Source organism: Alnus glutinosa, chromosome 2 (assembly GCF_958979055.1).
Source record: "Alnus glutinosa chromosome 2, dhAlnGlut1.1, whole genome shotgun sequence".
Lineage (NCBI taxonomy): Eukaryota > Viridiplantae > Streptophyta > Magnoliopsida > Fagales > Betulaceae > Alnus > Alnus glutinosa.
In genome coordinates this window covers 24,857,616-24,879,676 of record NC_084887.1, presented here as the reverse complement: position 1 = coordinate 24,879,676, position 22,061 = coordinate 24,857,616, and the positions used below count along the sequence as shown (strand labels likewise).

Sequence of the window (22,061 nt, the reverse complement as noted above, 5' to 3'; positions counted from 1 at the left end):
AATCGCAATCCCAAACACATCCTTAATAAGTGAAATAAGAGTGGTAGTTTATGGGAGGAATATTTTATTTGTCTTTTTGGAATTTATTTTAATCCATTAAATATCAAATAACAAATATTTTGGAATAATAGAATTGGAAATATTTTAATTCGACAATAATAATTTACTGATTTATACCCAAAAGCGCAAAATCCCCCCACCCGTGCAAAAACGAGCGTGTGATAAAATGCGCCTGGAAAAAGCGTAGGAAGGGCGCGTGTTTCCCAATAGAACGGGTGTGACCTTCTTAGGAACTACGTTTGGCGAGAGCCGAAAAACCTCTATAAATACTCCAGTCCAAGTCTACGGTTATTTTTCTTTTCTTTCATTGCTTTTGGCATCGATTTTGCGCTTGATTCTCTTCTTCCACTCTTTCCTTCGTCTGCTGATTCTCTTCCATTTTATATTGCCTATTTTCTTCCTGTTTGGCTCCCGAGAAAAGTCCTCATGCAAGAAGGCTGAATTTTCAAAACCAAGAGCTTGAGTTCGTTGGTTTGACCACGGAGCATTTCGTGTTTCGTTCATATTGTTGTCGTTGTTATATTGATAGGGGTTTTGTTTCTGAAGGTCTATCAATTATACGACCTGCATTTTTCAAAGATTCGGTTCACGTTCTTTTGTTCTTGGTTGGAGCTTTCCTGGTTCTTGGTTGGTGCTTCCACTGAGGTACGTTTATGGTTCGCTTTTTTTCTTTTTCTTTTCTTTTATTTTTTTCTTTGTATTTATTTAAATGGTGCTATTTGGTAAAATGTTGTCTTTTAAATCGTCTGCGCGATAGAGTTCGATTATATGGGTTTGTTACCTTATAAATTATTTTCTTCGATTTTCACAGCTAATTATTATTATTATTGATCAACAATTTTTATATGCTCAGAGCGTTGTTAGTATTTGGATTGTACAGAATTCAAGTTTGAATTAGGCCCATCCTTACTTTTATTTTGGGTTTCCTTTTTCTTTTGAAATCGTTGTTATGAGCGATAGGCGATAGCTCTCTCTCTCTCTCTCTCTCTCTCTCTCTCTCTCTATATATATATATATATATATATATATATATACACACTGGTATAATTGTATGTGTATATATATGGGTCTTATTCTTCATTAGCCGACTTGTTGAATGGTTGGTTACTCCAGTTTTTTTCCGAACCGCGGCTCCGATTCTGTCGACATTGATTCTAATTTGTCAGCCTTTTTGTAGCTGTTTTTGACTAAGTTGATGTGATATGTGTCTTTGTTTTGATCTTTGATTTTTCATTCAACTTTTTTGCAACCACTGTTCCTCAATGGATGGATTTTTCAAGTCGAAATCGCGTTAAACAATTCTAAGCCAGAAAAAAAAAAAAATAAATAAAATAAGAGAGAGAAAAAAAGGCGAAGAAAAAAAAAAGAAAAGAAACAAATCCTGAGTCTTTTTTTTTTTTTTTGACGTAGTACTTTTCCATGGGGAAATCTTCACCCTAAATATATGCTGAATTATCCAGCACATGGTTGGAAAAATTCTATGTATTTTGAATTTTTGGAAATTTTTGGTGCTCACAGTGAATATGGGTGGGGGGATAGCAACAAAAGGATGGTGATTTCTGATATTTTTTTTTTTTTTTAAAAAAAAAAAAATTCTTTTGGCATCTCTATATATATATATATATATGTTGGTTTATGTCACTGCAGAATCTTTATCTGCAGGGTCCAAATGTTTAATGATTCCCATGCTTCATTGTAGGCCCATAATATGTGGTTTGCATATGGCATTGTTTCCTCTCCACAATGTGGGGTAGAAGAGCCTTTTATTGTACACAACCACTTATAGCCCATATTTTTCTTTTTTACCAAATTTGTTCCATGGACTGGTTAATTTCTTTCAGAGCAGACTATTTAGATTCTATTTGCTATATATTGACAATCGTAAATTTTGTAGTATCAACTTGTATTTCATGTTTTATTTCTGTATAACATCGATTATTTATAGTTTTGGCTTTCCAACATCTCTTTTCTCCACAGTGAAAGATATGCATGTTCAGCCCTCTTTGCTTACTACGTTTTATATATTTTTTCATGTTTAACTTCCTTTCCTCTATAGCTTTGAAATTGTTTATGATATTACCAAGAAACTGGGCCATTAACTTTTGAGTTTCTGCAAATTGAGTTTGAAATAAATTGTGATTGTGACAATCGAAGTATTACTACTTTTGAAACCTATATGATGCATGCTGATGAAGTTTGCTCGGCTTTATTATTTGTCTAAATCATTTTAGTAAGGTCTACATCCGAGCAAATATACTTTTTATTGGGACTGTTATCAACACTGCTATCATCATCTTAGTGTTCAACGAAGCAGTTTCCAACCTATTGACCATTGGTGTATAACATATTCACAGTTTGAAACAGTGCTTTGTTTTGAACCTTAATTCATTTAAAACTTATGTAAACAGTCAAGTGCTAGTTTTTAGCTTTAGGTAACTACTATTTGTTGCTTGGTAATTGTCATAATATTCGACCCAGGGTTGGGGTTGGAATGATTTCATCAGAATAATATTTGAATCTGGGAAATTTGAAAGAAAAACTGAAAACCAGTGCCATTATTTTGTAGTGAAATATCATTACTGAAGATGACCACACAGTTGCGATTTATTTTTATTTACTAATTCTATTTGCCACTAAAAATTTCCCCTTTTAAACCACTTTAAAAAACAGAGGACCTTTTAAAAAAAAAAAAAAAAAAAACCTTATACAGAATCACTTTTCTCCAGTGTTACCTTCACTTGATTGGAAGAAGAGGGAACGGTGAAAGTAAGGATAGAATGTGAGAGGTCACATAAAGGGGTTGAATATATATGATATAGCAATTATAGATACAACAATTATCAACCCATTACATACTTCTCTTCTTTCTTCACTACCAAATTAATGCATGTTTAGACATTATTGCACAAGGTAAGCGTAGAAATCCTGAGTTGTTTTTGGCTTTCTTTAGTTCAAATTTTGATATAGTTATGTTTTAGATAGATGATCTCATTTGCATATCTTGATTTCCTTTAAATCTTTGGGATCCTTACTATGATTATGCATTGGCAACACCAGTTACTATTAAATAATTTCCTTTTTCTGGTCCATCTCTTAACTTTTCTTGATGAATTGATTTCTGGTAAGTGTTAGGTAAGGCATCTATTTATTTTTTTATGTAGGTACAATTAATGCAGTGTGGCATCAATGTCTATAAGCTCTTTTTTTCCATTAACACCACAATTCTTAGCTGTTCTGTCAACACATAAGAGGATGTGGATTTTTCCTGATGCTAAGTCATTTTTATTTATCTCGAACCTTTTTTGCAGATAATAGTCTATCGCCTCAATCACATGATTGCCAGGGACATGATAAGGTGCGGGAGGTTTATTTTTACTCTGTTTAAGCAATCTGAGATTGCATATGCAATTGTTCTTTAATTTACTCATTTTTATGATCATTTAGATTTCAGGAGCCCTGCGTTTGATGGACTGCTTGCCAAGTATTAGTGACAAGAAGGCACTTAAGAGGTGGTTTTGTTTTTTATTGATAAAAGGGTTGGGTGAAGAAGATATCTGAGATTGATCTGTTGCCTTGCGTCTGTTTTGATTACTCTGCTGAAAACATTTACATAGCTTTCGAATTATAAGTTGTGCTACAAGTCTGGATCCGATGGACCTTAAGCCAAATCATACTTCCCCTGTTCTTACTGATCCTGCACCCATGAACAAGTCAATACTAGGCGTACATTCCAGTCTGTTGCCTTATCCATCTCCACGAGCAGCTTTCCCTCCAAGCCTTTTCCTGACAATCCCTAGGAAGAAGACTGGAATACTTGGTGATGTTCGCTCAAGCAGTTGGCTGGATGCCATGAAATCTTCATCTCCTCCTCCTAGGAAGATAACCAAGGGTGCCGGCAATGAGTATGCATCATCTGATTCTGATGCTGATGTTGCATACAATGCCTGGATGGTATTTTTGCTTCCTGTGGTTATTTATTTTTTATTTTTTTCTTTTGGTTCATTCCTTTCAAGAATTTCTGGATGAGTTGTTTATGCAGTTCTCTGCACCTTTCTTTTTTAATTTCCCAGGCGAAGTATCCATCAGCAATTGCATCTTTTGAGAAAATTAACAACCATGCCAAGGGAAAGAGAATAGCATTGTTTTTGGACTATGATGGGACTCTTTCACCAATTGTAGATAATCCTGACTGTGCCTTCATGTCTGATGCTGTAAGAGGGTTCTTTTTTTCTTTTCTTTTCTTTTTTTTTTTCTTCTCATTTTCAACATGTTTTTTTTAAAAAAAAAAAAAATTAAAGTAACATTTTTTCTTTCATTCTTTTTGGTCATTCTGGTTCTGTAACCTTTGTAGATGCGTGCTGTTGTAAAAAAGGTAGCAAAATACTTCCCAACAGCAATAATTAGTGGGAGAAGCCGGGACAAGGTAATTGGTTGGTTTCTTTTTGAATAGTTTATCCTAATAACAACTTCCTTAGGAATTATTTGTTTATTTGCATTCAAAAATTAGTTGTCATTGATTTTGGGCAATTGCTTGTCCTACACTCCTATTCATTCAGGTATATAAGTTTGTTGGACTTACAGAACTCCATTATGCGGGTAGTCATGGGATGGACATCATGGGCCCTGTCAGACAATCTATTTCCGATGACCACACAAATTGTGTTAGATCAACGGATGAGCAGGTAATGGGCTAATAAATTTCTTTATGTGACATCTCTTTCTCTCTCATAAATGTATATATTTAAATAATTTTTCATCCCTTTGTGATTATAGGGCAAGGAAGTTAGTTTGTTCCAGCCCGCTGCTGAATTTTTACCTATGATCAATGAGGTGTGTAAGTGTCCTGTCTGCAATTGTATAGTAGGAGTGGTAGAAAACAAGTTCCAATCTTTCACTGTCATAGCGTTCTAACTTTTTCATGTTTGGGCAGGTTCTTAGATCCCTTATTGAACGTACCAAAGATGTTAAAGGAGTAAAAGTTGAGGATAATAAGTTCTGTGTCTCTGTACATTACCGTAACGTAGATGAGAAGGTATGGCTTTTTACTTAGCAGCCAAGGTTGGATATATATTGTTCAGTTACTTGTATTGTTCATCTAATCAGAAAAAAGGGCTTTTGTACTTATTTACTCTTTTCTTGGCTCTTGATTTGAATTTATATCTCCAGCTTTGGAATACAGTAGCACAACTTGTCCACGATGTACTGAAAGACTACCCACATTTGCGATTGACTCATGGCCGCAAGGTATTCTTCAGAGCCAACATCCTACCCGAGCAATATTCTTTATTTTTTATTGAATATTTTCTGCTATACTATGTGGAGTTATTCCTTTAATTTGTATTCAACTTACCTTTTTTTTTTTTTTAGGTTTTAGAGGTCCGCCCCGTGATCGAATGGAATAAGGGGAAAGCTGTCACATTTTTACTGAAATCACTTGGTTAGTTATTTTGGATATGGATATGAATTCTATCTATTGGTTAATACTTTTTTACAAATCTTTAATTCTCATCCACTCCATCTAACTCTGAAAAAATTTGCTTTAGGGTTGAGTAACTGTGACGATGTGCTTCCGATCTATGTTGGAGATGACCGGACAGACGAAGATGCATTTAAGGTAATATCTTATAACTTATTATAAATTTAGTAATCAACTGAGTTTCTGAATGATCTGATGAATAAAATTGAACATGTAATAGGTTGTGAGAGACGGACATCAAGGTTTTGGCATCTTAGTATCTTCTGTGCCCAAGGAAAGCAATGCAGTTTACTCTGTAAGGGACCCATCAGAGGTACACAAGTTCTTCTTTTTCTGAAGCAATGAAAGTCTTAACATCCATCGTATATCAAAGAAACAAAATCTTTGGGTGTGGTGGAAATATTTATTGTTAATTTTACTTGGAAATTCAGATGGGTTTAATCTGGTATGCAGGTCATGGAATTCCTCAATTCATTGGTGACATGGAAAGAGTCAAGTGCTCTATAAATGAATATAAAAAGAATAGGAAATACCTGACATACATATACAATAAAGACAGCCTACATGTTTTTTTGGTTTTGGAGCATAGTTTTCATGGAAGACGTATTACAGACAGCAGTGTTGTTGGTCCATAGTTGCGTCTACTCAAAGCTTCATGTGATGAATGTATATTCTTAGCTCCAATTGTCTCCGCCATTATTGATTGGCATTAAGGAATTATCTTTCAGCCTGCTCTGAGGATGCCCTCATCTATGAGTCTACGACTAATTCATTACTCCCCCTCCCCATTTCCCTTCAGTTTTGGTCAGAACATCTCCTTTCGGAGTATGTAAAGAATGCTTAATCATTTGTTAATTCTTTTAATTATAAATATTTCCATGTTTATAAGATTATCTTGGTTATTAATATCAAGCCTACAAGATCCCTTTTGCTATCTAGATCATTGGTGACCAAACATATTGTAGACATTCTAGAAAATATTTTCCGTATTTTCGGTTTTTGGTGCGATGGAAAATAATAGTTAAAATGAAAACATTTTCGGTTTAACCCGAGAAGCTTTTGTAAATTACTGGTTTACCTTTTTGAAAATAGTAATCACTTTTTGAGTTTGTCAGACTATTGCTGACCACTACCAATCTCTGACAATCATCTCTTTTATGATATTAGAAATAGTTTCTAACGAAAAACATTTGACGTTGAAACAAGCAGAATCTTAAAGATAAGTAATTCTCACCTTAATTATCCCACATTTAGAGCCAGTTTTATCAATCAAATTCAAAGCCACCTAAAACTTGTATATTGAATGGTATTATTTATTTCCTTTTTTCAATCAAAGTCATCACAAAAGTTTTAAATGGTATTATTTTTATTTGTTTTGTCAGGGGAGCGCAGGGCTTCTATCATGTGTTAGGAACAAATATCTTAATCTTATTAGAGTTTTCTTTAATTTTTTCTTGATCATGTATGAAAAACAACATTTTTCATTTTGTTATAATTCTTTATTAGATAATAAGTCTATTTTTTTTTTTATAATAATAAAAACATGGTTTTATAAAAACATTTTGAGAATCTATGCATTACGTACACAGGTTACAAATTAGATATGTCCAAAACAAACCAACCCCCAGTCCAGATTACTTGGCCCATAATAACATCGTACGTTTTTCTGGTACGAGTCAAAAGTTTTCACATCACCTTCCTTAATTGGATACTTCTGAGACAATTGGTTTTTATTTTATTTTATTTTTTGGTGTAAAAAAAAAAAAAAAAAAAAACAGGACACCAAATGGATTGGTTTTTAGCTGGCCATTGCAACAAACATTCAAGAGTACACACGTGGTGTAGAAAGTGAAGAACAGGAGGACACCTTCAATTATTGTCATTGTACAGAATTTTTTAATTTTTTAATTTTTTTTGTTTAATTAATTTATTTATTGTTAGTACATTGATATTAGTTTGCTCAATGATTTCCTTGTGTATGACAAGGAAGACGGGTGATGGTGATGGGGATGGGTATGGTAAGAAGGCATGTGTGATGTGTCTGTATTCATGAACATAACCATTTTCCTATATTCTCGGCCATGGACGTCTATCTTTTCACCAATAATATATATTTGGGTAGGCTAAGGAATGAATCCCCACATATCAAAGATCTGCAACTTTATTTAATCTTCAGGATCTTCATGACGGGAGTGATGATGAGAAAATAAGGAAAAAAAACAAATATAATTCAACTGATGTTTATAAGTTTATAACAAAAGGATTAAATGCTATTTTGGAATTAACTTAGGCTTTAGATCATTACCGGTTTTAAAACTTATCACACATTGAGCTTGATGTTGTCTTATTATCAGAGTTAGTCCATCTGATCATGTTTCATCTAAAAACTTAACGGAACAGAATGTCATGTCAAGACCTCTTAAAATTCGACAAATGTCTCATTCACCACACTATTATACTTTATCAACATTATTTTAAAAATAAAAAAGTAAATTTTTTTTTAAAAAACCCAATAGAGATTCCACCCTCGGTGGATGGCGGAGAACCCACCTCGAGGGTGGGATCTCCCCCACAATGGGTCAAATAGGAGGGTTTTATTTTATTTTTTTAGTACTTGGTAAAATGACATAATAGGGAGGCACATTGCAGACGCTGAGAGGCACTGAGGTAGCAGGCTCTTATGTGTTTTTGACAAAACATGAACATTAAGGACTAAAGTGACTCTAGGTACCCACGATGTGTGGTAATTTCTGAACCACCAAGAATGACTATTTGATAATGGTCTAAAGCACGGATACCATAATTACATTTAACCCTATAACAAATTTACATGTAATTTGTGAATATATTAAATGTGTACTTCACGTATCAAATACAATAGTAGCCATTTTAATTACCAAATTAAAGAGGATGCACCATATGGTTTAATGATGTGATTGCAACAAAGCAAGAACAGGATGTAACCTAGTTAGTAGTTTTGAATAAGTTAAACACCCGAAGACATGCAAGTCACGGGGTTCAATTCTTGAGTGCAATATCCATTGGTAGGATATAAGGACTATGCTTAAACTATATTCATTATACTTTGTTTTCTTTGTAGAGAATAATGCCATAAATCACACTTTTATTTTTCAAGTATTTTACTTTGTTGACGGGGTAGTACAAAATCTACCCTTGGACCAATCCCAAGGCCAATGATGGCTTGTTACATCTCCTGCATCATGCACGGCTGCACTCCACGATCTTCGTATACCTATTTGAATAATATCCCCTTTATGGAGGACAAATTAGACTATTAATAGGTGATTATTTCAAACGGACATAGTAATAGGACTCTAATTTGTCATTAAAATCAATATATATGTCCCTGCACCTCATTTGAAACCCATACTCAAATCCTATTTTTGAGTTCAAATCGGGATATAAATAAATAAATAAATATAGAATGGGACCATATCATGCGTATGCCATAACTATGGGGACCATATCATGAATTTCACTCTAATAGTCCACCATAGTCCACGTAGAATGTTGCCCCACTAAACCATACATCCAAGGAAAAGAAAGAAAAAAAAAAAAAATGAAAACATCCAAAGAGTGGGCCGGGGAGATCGAATGAGGTCAATTCATTAGCTCATCATATCACAAGGCAGAGTGTGTCATGTCAGGCTCTTTGGTGCACCTAATTAAATTTGTGTTTGTTTAGTGGGGTTTTGGTAGGCACCTTTGTAATAGTTTCACTGACGAATTTTGGACATGCATCAACAAATAAGACTTCTTGCTTGCTCCATCTACCTCCTTCCTCTCTCTTCTCTCACTTCATGCCTGCCTCAGCGTTGAAGCAAATAATTAAACATGTTTTAACCTCAACGGAAGGTACAAATTCACTCAAAATTGAAAATGAAAACCAAATTAAACAGTGACGTACAGCATGTTCTGCTGAAAGCTAGATCTGCAAGGTCAGAATTGTTTGGTTTGGTTTGGTTTTAGATGCCCATTGCAACTACTCTTCAAGATTATACACGTGGTGTAGTAAGTGAAGACACAGGACACCTTCAGTTATTGTCCTCGTTTTAGTACAGATCGAATGTCTTCTTTTTTTTCTTTTTTCTTTTTTTAAAAGCACATTAATATTTAATTCACTCAATGTACCTGTATGACAAACAATACAGGCTAGGTGATGGTCAGAGGGCATGTGCATGTATTCATGAACATAACCATTTCCTTCATTCTCGGTCTTGGACTATCTTTTCACCGACAATTTTTATTTTTTATTTTTTATTTAAAAAAAAAAAAAACCTTTTAAGAGCGGCTTAGGATCCGTTTGAATTTGCAATTTTCAAAAAATGTGATTTAAAATAACAATTTTAAAATGTACGATTTGAAAAAGTAATTTTTAAAAACGCAGTTAAGCGTTTGGTAAAATCGCAGTTTAGTTTTTAAAATCGCAAAGTAGCCTTTAAAATTCTGAGTTTTAAAAAATGAACCATCTTATCTACGATTTGAAAAAGCAGATTTTCTGCATTTTCAAATTCTACTTTTTAAAAACCCAGTTCCTAAACAATTTATGTTTTGCGATTTGGTTTTAAATCACACTTATTGTCTACAAAATCGCAACTTCAAACGCACCCTTATACTTAATATATGTAGCATTTGGTATGATATATATTTAGAAACTATGTGTTCGAGTTATATTACGATCTTAAATGTTTTTATACGGTTTAAGTACAGTTTTAATCATGTCTATATAAGCCTATTATATACCTCTCCTTACAAACCAGCTTTTAAGATTAAATTCTACTTAAGAGTTAATTTGAATCACAAAATCAGTTACTTATATAACATTCAGGATCTTCATGGCACACATGATGAGAAGAGAGAAAATAATGAAAAACAAAGTCAAGACATCTCAGAATCCGTTGAGTGTCCCATTCGCCAAATCTTTTTTTTTTTTTTTTTTTTTAAATTTTTTTTTTTTTGGGTCCAACTGTGACTGGGAAATGAAGTTGTGCACAAAATGTAGTCGATAGTGTTAGTATGATCTAGCACGATCCACTTGGGCCATATGTAGTTCACAACTACACATGGGGCTCTCGTATAAAATAATAGAAATAATAATAATAATTAAAAAGGAAAAAAAAAAAAAAAAAAAAAAAAAAAAAAAAAAGGAGCATGTAATGCATTGAGATATGATATTTTGTAACTTAAAGACATAATTATTGAATTTTTTTTTTTTAAAAAAAAAATCCATAAAATCAGATTTCAACCTATTTACATGGTGTCGTGATTTTCTTTTTAATAAAAAAAAAAAGTCAATAATTGTGTTGTGGGGGGACCAAATATTATTTCTACTCAAAGTTAAATTTGACTGCTCAAAATTTATTATTATTATTATTATTTAAAAAAAGCTAGATCCGACTTTAGAAGGATCGAAGAATTTGACATTTAAAATATAATAAATTTACCAACGGATCAACACAGTTTTTTTTTTTTTCCTAAGCGATGGGGATGCCTTAAATCTGTCAAATTATTGACAAAAAAACAGAGTCAGTTTGAAGATCCCAACATCTATACAGTATTAATCGTCCTTTACACCTACCATTCCTTCCAATCCTTGAGCTTTGCAAGGATTTCCAAGGATCCTAATCGAGCATCTTTTTTGGCTTTAAATCACAATTGAATACTCGATTAATTTAGAATGATTTAGTCAAGATCAAGACACATGCATCACACCTTATTTTGCTTTAGAGTACTATTTAGTCAAGATCATGTTACCTTAAATTCAACTTCTTCAGTCAACTTTAATTTATGAACTAATTAAAAGTGTCTGCACCAAGTTGAAGTACTCTCTATCTCTTGGCATTTTCTTCCCTCATGAAGTAAGAAGTGGAGTGTAGAATGATTTCTAATATATAGCTCTCCTTATTTTAGTTCAAGACCCTGTTTAATTAGACCAAAAAAGAGAGTAAGAAAATATAATAGGAAACTCCTTTTATACACTTTTTTAATTTTATTTTTTCTTGGAAATTTAATTAACACAGGCACCTCAAATGGTTTTTGAATATCAATAGCATTTCCCTAAAGGCCTATGTCATATTTGTTGAGTATGTATGATGAGTTACGTAGATCGGTGAGTAGATTTGCTAAAAGATAAATGATTATTATCGGGTCAGTGTTCATAAAGTGTGCTGCTAAAATGCTGTGAATGTCGAATTCAAAAACATGGTGTGAAATGTTACGATCTTAAGGTTAAGGTTTTAACCGAATTAGTATCTATATAAGAGTCCTAATGATTTTGGATTAATTCCTAGGCCCTTAACAACTGCTATGAGAGCCCTGACAACTGATAAGGAGCATATTGTGAAGCTAGCCAGGGAATACAAAGGATGGAAGCGAGATCGTGCCGCAAGGAGGTGAAGCTGTAGGATCTGGGAGACTCCATGCGTGAGATCCTAGGCTTATACATCATTAGATGTATCAACTTTAAATTCTGATCATAAAATGAAGATGATCTTATTCCCATTTGTACAATGGTATGATTCAGTTAAGTTCAAAAATAATATATAGCATTTACGACACAAGTTTTATAAGTAAAGTAGCAATAATGCCAGGTGATTGATATAAATTAGAGAAATTATACACATATATGTCCTACACATATCCATACAATTAAGTTTTAAATTTACTATTGGATTTATGGGTTGAGTCGATCCAATGTGGATCCTATAAATCCAATGGTGGCCGAATTTAAAAATGAAATGTATAAAAAATGTGTAAAAGATGATTTATAATCATTTATTTATAAATTAATTAATGTAATTATCTTGTAATTGTTCCGGTTCATCATAAATTGTAGTCATAAAGGAGAATGGTTCAAACATAATATTCTACCAAGAAAATATGCAAACCACAATTGGTAATATCGGGCTATTCATTAGATGAGTTTCATATCTATGGGCAGGGCAGAGCCAACATTTGAGATTCGGGAGGAGGGGCAAAATTGAAAAAAAATAATAATTGGTGGGGGGGGGGGGCAAAACTAAAAAAATAAAAAAATTTGGAGTAAATTTTTTATTTTTTATTTTTTAAAAAAACCTTAGCCCAAGGCTAACTCCGCCCCTGTCTATGGGTAATATCAACATGTGAACAAGCACAAGCCGAAATGAAGTGATTATTGGATGTTCAAGTTCGAGCGAGCTTCTATTTTGAGCTTGTTCCCAGCATAGCAAGTTTTTCATTATGTTTTTTGATCGTACTTAAGCTAATTCACAAACTACTTAATTAATTAACTTCTCATTCCATATATAAAGCAAATGTCTAGTTTTTTTTTTCTTTTGTAAATTCATACTAATTTTTAGTTATTTAATTATTTTTAAGATTTATTATTTGAGTAATTAAATAAATTAATTCAAATTTTAAACAATCTAATCTTGATTTTATATGTGTTAGAGTATATCATAAGTTTAATAATTTAAGCTAACATATAGCTGAAGACTATCACAGTTGAAGATTGTGATAATTTAAGCTACTATACAGTACTTGAAGACTATCACAGTTGAAGACTGTGACCTAACTACATTTGAAAACTATCACCTAGTTATAGTTAAATACGGTGATCTAACTATAGTTGAAGTCTATCTCAACTAGATTATATATATACATTCATTGATTTAATAAATAAACCTAAATTTTTGTTCAAATTCTGTTGATTTAATAAAAGCGTCAATCAAGATCTGCACTTAATTACCAAGACAAACCTGTTCACAAGCGCTCTGTCTATTTTCAGTCGAGAAATGATTTTTGCACATTACTTTAACTTCTTTTGTACATCATTTTTCTAAATCAAGTTAATCAACTATTAAATTTGTAGGGTTCACAAAAATTCATATATAAGTCCTACAAATTTAATAATTAATTTAAAAAAATAATGTACAAATAATATGCATGTAACGTATCTTTGTTAATCCTCTCTTTTTTTTTCCTAGTTAAAATAAAAAATTCAAGATGCGTCAATCGCAGATACAAAAAAATATTAAAAAACAAAAAAAGTCTGCGTTCACAATTATCACGAACATTTTAATCACACGGGGCTCATGAAAAAGATGGTACGTTGTAGACAGTTCCTCAATAATTACGAAAAGACAAAGATATACCAATCTCATCCTCTTTTTCTTTTTTTTTTTTCTTTTTTTTAATGTTGGCCTTGATTGACATTTTTGTTCCCCTCTTCGCTTATTCTAAAACCAATCAACTAATCTATATAAAATAAAATAAAATAAAATAAAACCAATCAACTACAAAATATTTCAACTTTATATTACATCAATAATTTTTCATTATTATTTAAATAAAAAAAAATTTACTATAATATAATATAATATAATATTATTTTATTTTATTTTATTTTTTTTCACTTTTTTATACAAATTTTTCACTTTATATCACATTTATCACTTCTAACTTCTATTACCAATTCCCGTTCCTTTACCGAGCAAAGCCATTGTTACGAAAACTGGTTCTTCATGACAACTTGATAGTAATCAGTAATATTATCAGTAATTAACAATAAAAAAATTCGCTAGTTTTTTTTTGTTATTATTATTTTTTTAACTTTTAGATAAAATTCTGACTATATATTACGTAAAAGCATTTGAAGTACTATAGGGATTTAGGTATTTATCCAAGTCCCGTAAGGTTCCTTAAGAAAAAGAAAAAAGAAGAAGAGTGCCTGCTATGTCGATACGGGGTTGGAGTTGATAGGTTTTCAAGGTTGCGATGCTCGCGTTGCATGAGCGCCAGGAGTAATTATTTCTTACGATGGCAACTGAATTTCGGAAATAGAATATAATTTTGATTCTATTTTTCAAAAAATAAATTATATTTTATTTAATTTTTTCTAAACAAATTATATTTTATTTAACTTTTTTTAAAAGTCAAATCTCGAAATTCGCAAATAGAATAAGAATTCAATTCTGATTTCAAAAATTTAACACTCAAATGGACTATTAGAATTAAATATTGAATCACATTGATATTATATATATATATATATAAAAGTTAGTAATACAAATATACATACCAATAACCTAACTAAGACAAGGTACATACATAAGTACAATACATAGTATAAGCTAACAATCTTTTAGTTGTACGTAGTAGATATATATGGGTGACAATTCATGTTTGCGTGTCGGGTTTAGATTGTATCGAGACATAGGTATAAGACTATTTAGGTCAATTCTAGCCCGACTCCTTTAATTAAATAGGTCAAACCCATTAACCCTAATTAACCTTCTAATTTTGTTTTAGGTTCATGTCGAGTTTGCTGGTCATGTTATAAATTGTCTGTTATTATATTGCATGTTGTTATTATCAGGTTCGGGTTGTGTCGATGCATAAATATAAGACTATATATATTAACCGTAACCCGACCCATTTAATTAAACGAGTCAAATCTCTCAACCTTAACCCTCTAATTTTGTATTAAGTTCGTATCGAGTTTGCGAATTATGTAAAAAATTATCAATCTTAATAATAGCTAACAAGGCGTCAATCTCGATCACTATCTCAGAAGCTATCTTTGAGACTTTGAGTAATTGGATAGTGGGATATATAGGGTTGTTCCCTTTTTATCTTCATCTTATATTTTCAATTATTATCTCTTTTGGTAGATATGCTATAATTTCAATTTTTCCAACCGTACGTGTTTAAGATAGGCTTAGAAATTAGAATCTAATATTCTATCATGCATATAAATCTTTTTTTCAGAAAAATAAATAGGTAATAATTAAGAAGAGCTAGAGGTTAAATTTAATTTGTTTCTTTACCTTCCTGAAATTAAGGAAAGTGACCCCTTGTTACGAAATTTCGTACATATTTTCTAATGTTCTATGATTGGTTTTCGACATTTCTGTACACTAAAGTTGGTGCTTAGCTTCCTGATTGATGAGAAAGTATGTGGATATGGATATGGATATGGATCAGATGATATTTATTGAGACATGGACTGCTTGTCCGGGCCCTAATAAATGCAAGACAAGAAGACTACCGAGAGAAGTAATCTGCTTTGTATATATATATATATATATATATATAACAACAACCCCTGGCCTCCATCTCTTTGGAATTCATATAGTTTCATCACTCGTGACGATTAATGATAATGATAATACACTAACGTACGTACTCAAATTGCACAAGGATAAACTTAAGGACAGAATTTTAACAAAAAAAAATAAAAAAACTGTCTACATATATTTTCTATATATTCATGTATATATATATATATATGTACTTGAACCTGTTTGATTCGATCTCTAGCTCTTATTGTACAATCTATTATGGCGGTTTGTTATAGTAATTATGTCGAAATTCTCTTCCTCAGTTGACGAGAATTGTGTGTCCTATGTTCTTGCAAGAATTTGCCTTGGTCGTTCTTGTTGATCATCACATCCGGCCAAGCAAGAATGTTCGGAAATTTTCTACAACATACTTGGAAAAAAAAAAATTCTATTAATTGAAACGACCCCACCAAGATTAGCATTACTTGTTCAGATTCATGAATTAATGAGTGAAGAACACGTACAAAATTTTGCTAGGGATTGCTACAAAAAAGATCGACTTTACGTACGAAACTCAACCTTGTGACCAAATTAGTCCGTCCTCCTCGATCATGTCGTTTTACAAATTAAAATACTTTACGTACGAAACTCAATTTTACAAAAAAGCGTAAAATCAAAATAGATTAAAAAAACCAAATTAGTCCTCAACATGTCTTGTTACCAAATTTATATTTAGATTTTTATATCTAAATAGGTAGAGTTTTACAATTATCAATTTTTAAAGGGTAATATAAAGTAAATTTTGGTCGATCTTTAGCTACTGAATAGTTCCTTTAATTATAATAAGATATAATAATTCTTTGTCAATTATTTTGACATTTATAAGTTTGAATGATATATAAATATAATAATGTTTTTTGTTCTTGCTTGCGTACCATTAATTGGACCAACGTAAAACAATTATTTTGATTTTGACTAATTGTTCTCGATCATATTTTGACTAGAAGGTAGGAGCTAATTAAGAACCTTTGAAACCCAAATAAAACAATAAATATTACCGTTGGACTTTTCAAGTTAATTCGTTCAAATTTTAACTTCTTCAACCCGGGTGGATGATAAATTAAGCTTGATTCTAAATCGTTATTTAAAGCTCAAGATTCACAATTAATTAAACAAAAAAGTGTGATTAAAAAATAATAATTTGATATATAATTGGATCCCAACTAGCTAGTACTAACTACTAACTACTCTTGTTCCTATAATTAAACCGGCCAAACCGACCATTAACTTCTTTTTGTTCCCGCAATTCACAGTTGTGCACCCACATGATCTCTCTCTCTCTCTCTCCAACCAAATCGGACAACTACCAATCCACGCACACATTTACCCATCAATCTACTCGAGTCCTTTGGACTGGAAAATAAAAAAAATAAAATAAAAGATAGGAAAAAATAAAAAAAGGTTCATGACCCATTTAATTACCACCATGCCTAATTCTCCAAATTGCCCCTCCCCAAGTAATTAAGATCTACCACGCAAATGTCTTTCTGCAGACGCCAGACACACCATTTCTGTAAACCATCTCTCTCTCTCTCTCTCTATTTAAAGCCCCATTTCATTTCCTACCACTAGGGCCTTGAAACACCCACATTCGCAGAAAATGGACACCAACCTGCCTTCCCATAGAACCACCAGTACCTCTGATCTTGGGGATGCCCATTACACTGTCCTGCCTGACGGCAACTCCTCTCCAGTAATCAGTCCCCGGCGACCCTTAAGGGGATTCATTGTGATCCTTGCGTCGGTCGTTTTTCTCGTGTCATTGGTCGCATTGATCATTAGCCAAAGCCAACAACCCTTAGACGCAGCAGAAAGAGGCCGGCAACCTTCGACGTCAAAAACCAAGTCGTTTTCCGACATTTCGAGTCCGGTGCCAAGAGGGGTGGCGCAAGGGGTGTCAGCTAAATCCAACCCGTCCTTTTCCGGTCATGAAGTTTCGTACAACTGGACAAATGCTATGTTTTCCTGGCAACGAACTGCCTACCATTTTCAACCTGAAAAAAATTGGATGAATGGTAGGTACAACGATTCTTTTACTTTCTTAACAAAAGTTCCAAGTTAACATCAAAGAACGTGCATTAAATTATTTCATTTATTTTTCCAGCCACTCTTTTCTTTTGATGGGTAGGTTAGATTTAGCTTTATGATTAACTTTCCTAGTTAGTTTTTTAATGATTAATCTTTATTTTTTTCACTATATAGCTACCATACTTTTGTTTTTTGTGATACTGATCTTGTTTTCTATTGTCATGCATTTTGCTTTGCTGTTTGGTGGGCGTGATTCTGGTTGTTTCTTCTTCAGATCCTGATGGTAAGCCCATACAAAAGCACTTTAAATGTTTTTCTTTCCTTATTTGGCAAATTAATTATATCAGCCCTAATTAAAGATTAAAAGCTACATCAAGTCATTTATTTATTTGCAAAGAAAATTTTCTATTTCTTAATTGATAAATTAAAAGATGTCGTGATCCTCTAAGTTTGAAATTATTATTGTAGTTGGTTTTGAATTTTTTATTTTTATTTTTAAAAATAAGTACAGTTGGTTTTGATGAAGTTAGTTCCAAGTGCATGCGTCTGTTGACTGCCGTGGCAAGTTCTAATCCACTAACAGTTGATAACATAAATTAGCTTGAATGGCTCCCATGAAACCCAAAAGGAGTACAACACAATCGACGGCTTAGATTACTTGATCAGTTGATAAAATGCTATGGATGCAAAGTTTGCCACCCATGCCATATGGTCTTTCATTATTTTGGACCAAACAAGATCGATTCTGGACCAATCAGAACTGCAGGCCTACCTGGCAGGATTCGTTGTCCATTGGCTTGTTGTGAGGGTCCACCTATATACCCTTGTCCGAATACCAAAATCCAAATCGACAAGAGTGAAATCACAGCTTCGCTGGCTCAGGATGCGGCGGTGAATTCACGTGGATTGCCTCTCCTTTGGTTTGATTGGTCCCCTAAGTTCTACTATCTAATCATACTAGGCCACGTAGCATTACAACAATTAGCACGAACCGCGTGATAGATTTCGTACAGTCAATTCTTGTTCTGGTCTTAGACAATTTGTTGTTCGAACTCCCTGTCGAAATCTGATTGGACAGATGAATTTTATAAAAATTATGTCATATTTAATTGCTTCATTGCTAGACAATTCCGGTAACGAAATTGCTGAACCTTTATCCACATAGATTTAAATTCTGGCTCAAAAAATATACAATTAATTCAATTTAACAAAAATTGTTGCCCCAATTATATATATTGGGGAATAGATCTTCTTCGGTTCAAATGATCCGGAGAGTATTCAGTTATTTATAATTTAAAAGTACTTTTGTCATTTCAAAATTTTTTAGACTAAAATACTTCTACACCATATAAAGAATTTGATACTCTCTTGTTCATTTTAGAAATTGTTTTTGTTACATGATACTGGTATAAACTTAAAACCTTAAAATAAAAAATAGAAAAAAAAATATTAAGGGTTAATCATCTTGGGTGTCACTCTCTATATATATTTTGTTGATTTTGACACAGATTTGATGAACTAAAATTGAATTGATAACGGATAGAATATAAACAATAGGTCTTATACTCTTTGATTTAAGTAGAGTTCACCATGACTCCATGAGGATTGAGGAGGCAATTAATTTATTAACATGAAAAGGGGATAATGTTGTGTGCGTGCAGGTCCATTGTATCACAAGGGATGGTACCATCTCTTCTACCAATACAACCCGGATTCGGCCGTGTGGGGTAACATCACGTGGGGTCATGCCGTATCAGTGGACCTGATCCACTGGCTTTATCTCCCAATTGCGATGGTCCCTGATAGGTGGTATGATTTGAACGGCGTGTGGACCGGGTCCGCGACCCTGCTTCCAGATGGCCAGATCGTAATGCTCTATACAGGGGACACAGATAATTCCGTGCAGGTTCAAAATCTTGCCTACCCTGCCAACCTATCTGATCCCCTCCTCTTGGATTGGGTCAAGTACTCGGGTAACCCGGTCTTGGTCCCCCCACCTGGAATTGCCGATGATAAATTCCGCGACCCAACTACCGGATGGCTTGGACCCGATGGAAAGTGGCGGGTCACAATTGGGTCCAAAGTAAATACAACAGGTATTTCACTAGTATACACAACCACAAACTTTACCACATATGAGCTACTGGATCACGTCTTGCATGCGGTTCCTGGAACGGGTATGTGGGAATGCGTGGACTTTTATCCGGTTTCAATTAATGGGTCCAGGGGTTTGGATACGTCTGCGAATGGCCCGGGACTTAAGTATGTATTAAAGGCGAGTTTGGATGATACAAAGCTAGATTATTATGCACTTGGAACCTATTTTTCAGAGAATGATACATGGGTACCCGATAACCCGGCTGAGGATGTGGGTATCGGGTTGCGGTATGACTATGGAAGGTACTATGCATCAAAGACATTTTATGACCCGGAGAAGGAGAGGCGGATCCTGTGGGGTTGGATTAATGAAACTGATACCGAAACTGATGATTTGGAAAAGGGTTGGGCGTCTCTCCAGGTATAATTCTTCTTCTATTGCTGGCCTATTCTAAATGGCAAATAGTAATTTTTATTATTATTATTATTTTTTTTTTTTTTTTTTTTTTTTTTTTTATATATAAGTGAATTTATTTAGTTATTAATAGAGAGGCAAGAGTAATTAAAATACAAACACAACTTCTTGATGCATTGTACAGACCATTCCGAGGACTGTATTGTTTGACAACAAGACCGGTACCAATCTAATTCAATGGCCGGTGGAAGAGGTAGAGAGCTTGAGACTGAACAGCACGGACTTTGACGGTGTGTTGGTCGAACCCGGATCAGTTGTGGAGCTAAACATTGGAACAGCGACACAGGTTTGTCTACCTTTAATCTGAATGTTCTACTTCCACACATGATCCTTGTTACTTTGTGCTTACCGGCATTGTTCTGAAAATGTTGACAGTTAGACATATACGCCGATTTTGAAATAGAATCGTTTGGATCGGAGGAGACTAATGAAACTGATGGAGGCTGTAGTGGCGGTGCCGTCCAGAGAAGCAGTTTGGGACCATTCGGGCTCTTGGTTATTGCTGACCAAACGCTCTCTGAACTAACCCCTGTTTATTTCCGCCTTGCCAATTCAAGTGGTGGTGGTCTCAAGACTTACTTTTGTGCAGATGAAAGAAGGTATGCTTGGTTTCTTTGCTGGTTTTTTTTTTTTTTTTCGAAAACCCTCCAAGTCAAGGTCAGTTCGTGTACCCGACTAGCTGAGTCGTGGGCTTTGCTTGGAGGACTGGCCCTAAGAGGTAATTTGCACTCAATGAGTTTCGAGCTTGAGACCATAACGAACACTCAAAGTCCCATGCCTCTACTAACTGAGCCAAGTGCCAACCCCTTGGAGTTGGGTTGGTTTCTTTGCTGTCTCTTGCTGACATGCTTCGTAATTTCTAGCTTGAAATGCTTGGTTTTTTTTTCGTCATCTGAGATCGATGTTGGTTAATGTAGGTCAACAAAGGCTACTGATGTATTTAACCAAGTTTATGGAAGCGAAGTTCCTGTGCTTGATGATGAAAAACATTCTATGAGAGTATTGGTAAGTTAATCAGAATGTTTCTGATAATCTCAAAGCTGATCAGTTGTTTTAATTTGTACTATGTTCTAAATTAAGGAGCTAAATGATATATCAGGTTGACCATTCAATTGTGGAGAGCTTTGCTCAAGGAGGGAGGACGGTGATCACATCACGGGTTTATCCGACAGAAGCCATTTACGGATCAGCACGGTTGTTTCTGTTCAACAACGCAACTGGGGTGAACGTGAAGGCCACGCTCAAGATATGGGAGCTCAATTCTGCTTTTATTCACCCTTTCCCTTTGGACCAGCTGCAGTCATGAATTCCTAGCAATATTCCCGAGTGGCATCCAAATGTGTCTTAATTAGTATTATTTCATTTTTGGTTGGATTCGAGTCGTTCGGTTTGTAGGCAACTACCTAGTCATGCCCTCACAGGATATGTTTTGGATTTGATCCAAATAATGATTTTGAAAATGTTACACCCTGCCCTTGCTTCATTTTGATCACTTTTCAATTATCTTAAAAAGCTTAAGCTTAAACAGCAAAGTACTAAACCAAATCATTTAATTAATATCCTAATAAATCGCAACAATAAATTCAACCACATAAATCAACTTCACTTTCATCTTGCCGATAATCATTGCACTAAACATGCTCCAATTCAAATACTATACTTGCACGTCTGGCTGATTGAACTAGGATTTTCAACACAAAATTAACGAGAAATGATTGAGGGATCTAACCCTTTTAATTAAATAAGTCCTGTTAGGTTGACCTATATAATCTTATATCCATACTTCGACATAATTTGAGCCCGA

The 22,061-nt window shown here is 33.7% G+C and overlaps 2 protein-coding genes across 3 annotated transcripts; both read left to right on the top strand.

The window, feature by feature from the left end:
• Positions 1 to 347: 347 nt before the first annotated feature.
• On the top strand, positions 348 to 6,442 carry LOC133861911 (trehalose-phosphate phosphatase A-like). 2 transcript variants are annotated; one of them, XM_062297736.1, is made up of 13 exons: positions 348 to 705; positions 3,369 to 3,415; positions 3,512 to 4,011; positions 4,131 to 4,271; positions 4,412 to 4,483; positions 4,617 to 4,742; positions 4,834 to 4,890; positions 4,991 to 5,092; positions 5,227 to 5,304; positions 5,428 to 5,497; positions 5,604 to 5,674; positions 5,757 to 5,849; positions 5,990 to 6,442. In XM_062297736.1, exons 3-13 carry the CDS (start codon positions 3,712 to 3,714, stop codon positions 6,041 to 6,043), a joined length of 1,164 nt encoding a protein of 387 aa, XP_062153720.1. In that variant the 5' UTR covers positions 348 to 705; positions 3,369 to 3,415; positions 3,512 to 3,711; the 3' UTR covers positions 6,044 to 6,442. The 2 variants fall into 2 exon arrangements, with proteins under 2 accessions (XP_062153720.1, XP_062153719.1); XM_062297735.1 differs by having other exon boundaries at positions 3,505 to 4,011.
• Positions 6,443 to 17,147: 10,705 nt separating this feature from the next.
• Positions 17,148 to 21,740, top strand: LOC133861910 (acid beta-fructofuranosidase 1, vacuolar-like). Its single transcript, XM_062297734.1, has 7 exons — positions 17,148 to 17,672; positions 17,960 to 17,968; positions 19,347 to 20,203; positions 20,382 to 20,543; positions 20,633 to 20,856; positions 21,175 to 21,262; positions 21,357 to 21,740. Exons 1-7 carry the CDS (start codon positions 17,258 to 17,260, stop codon positions 21,561 to 21,563), a joined length of 1,962 nt encoding a protein of 653 aa, XP_062153718.1. The 5' UTR covers positions 17,148 to 17,257; the 3' UTR covers positions 21,564 to 21,740.
• Positions 21,741 to 22,061: the final 321 nt, after the last annotated feature.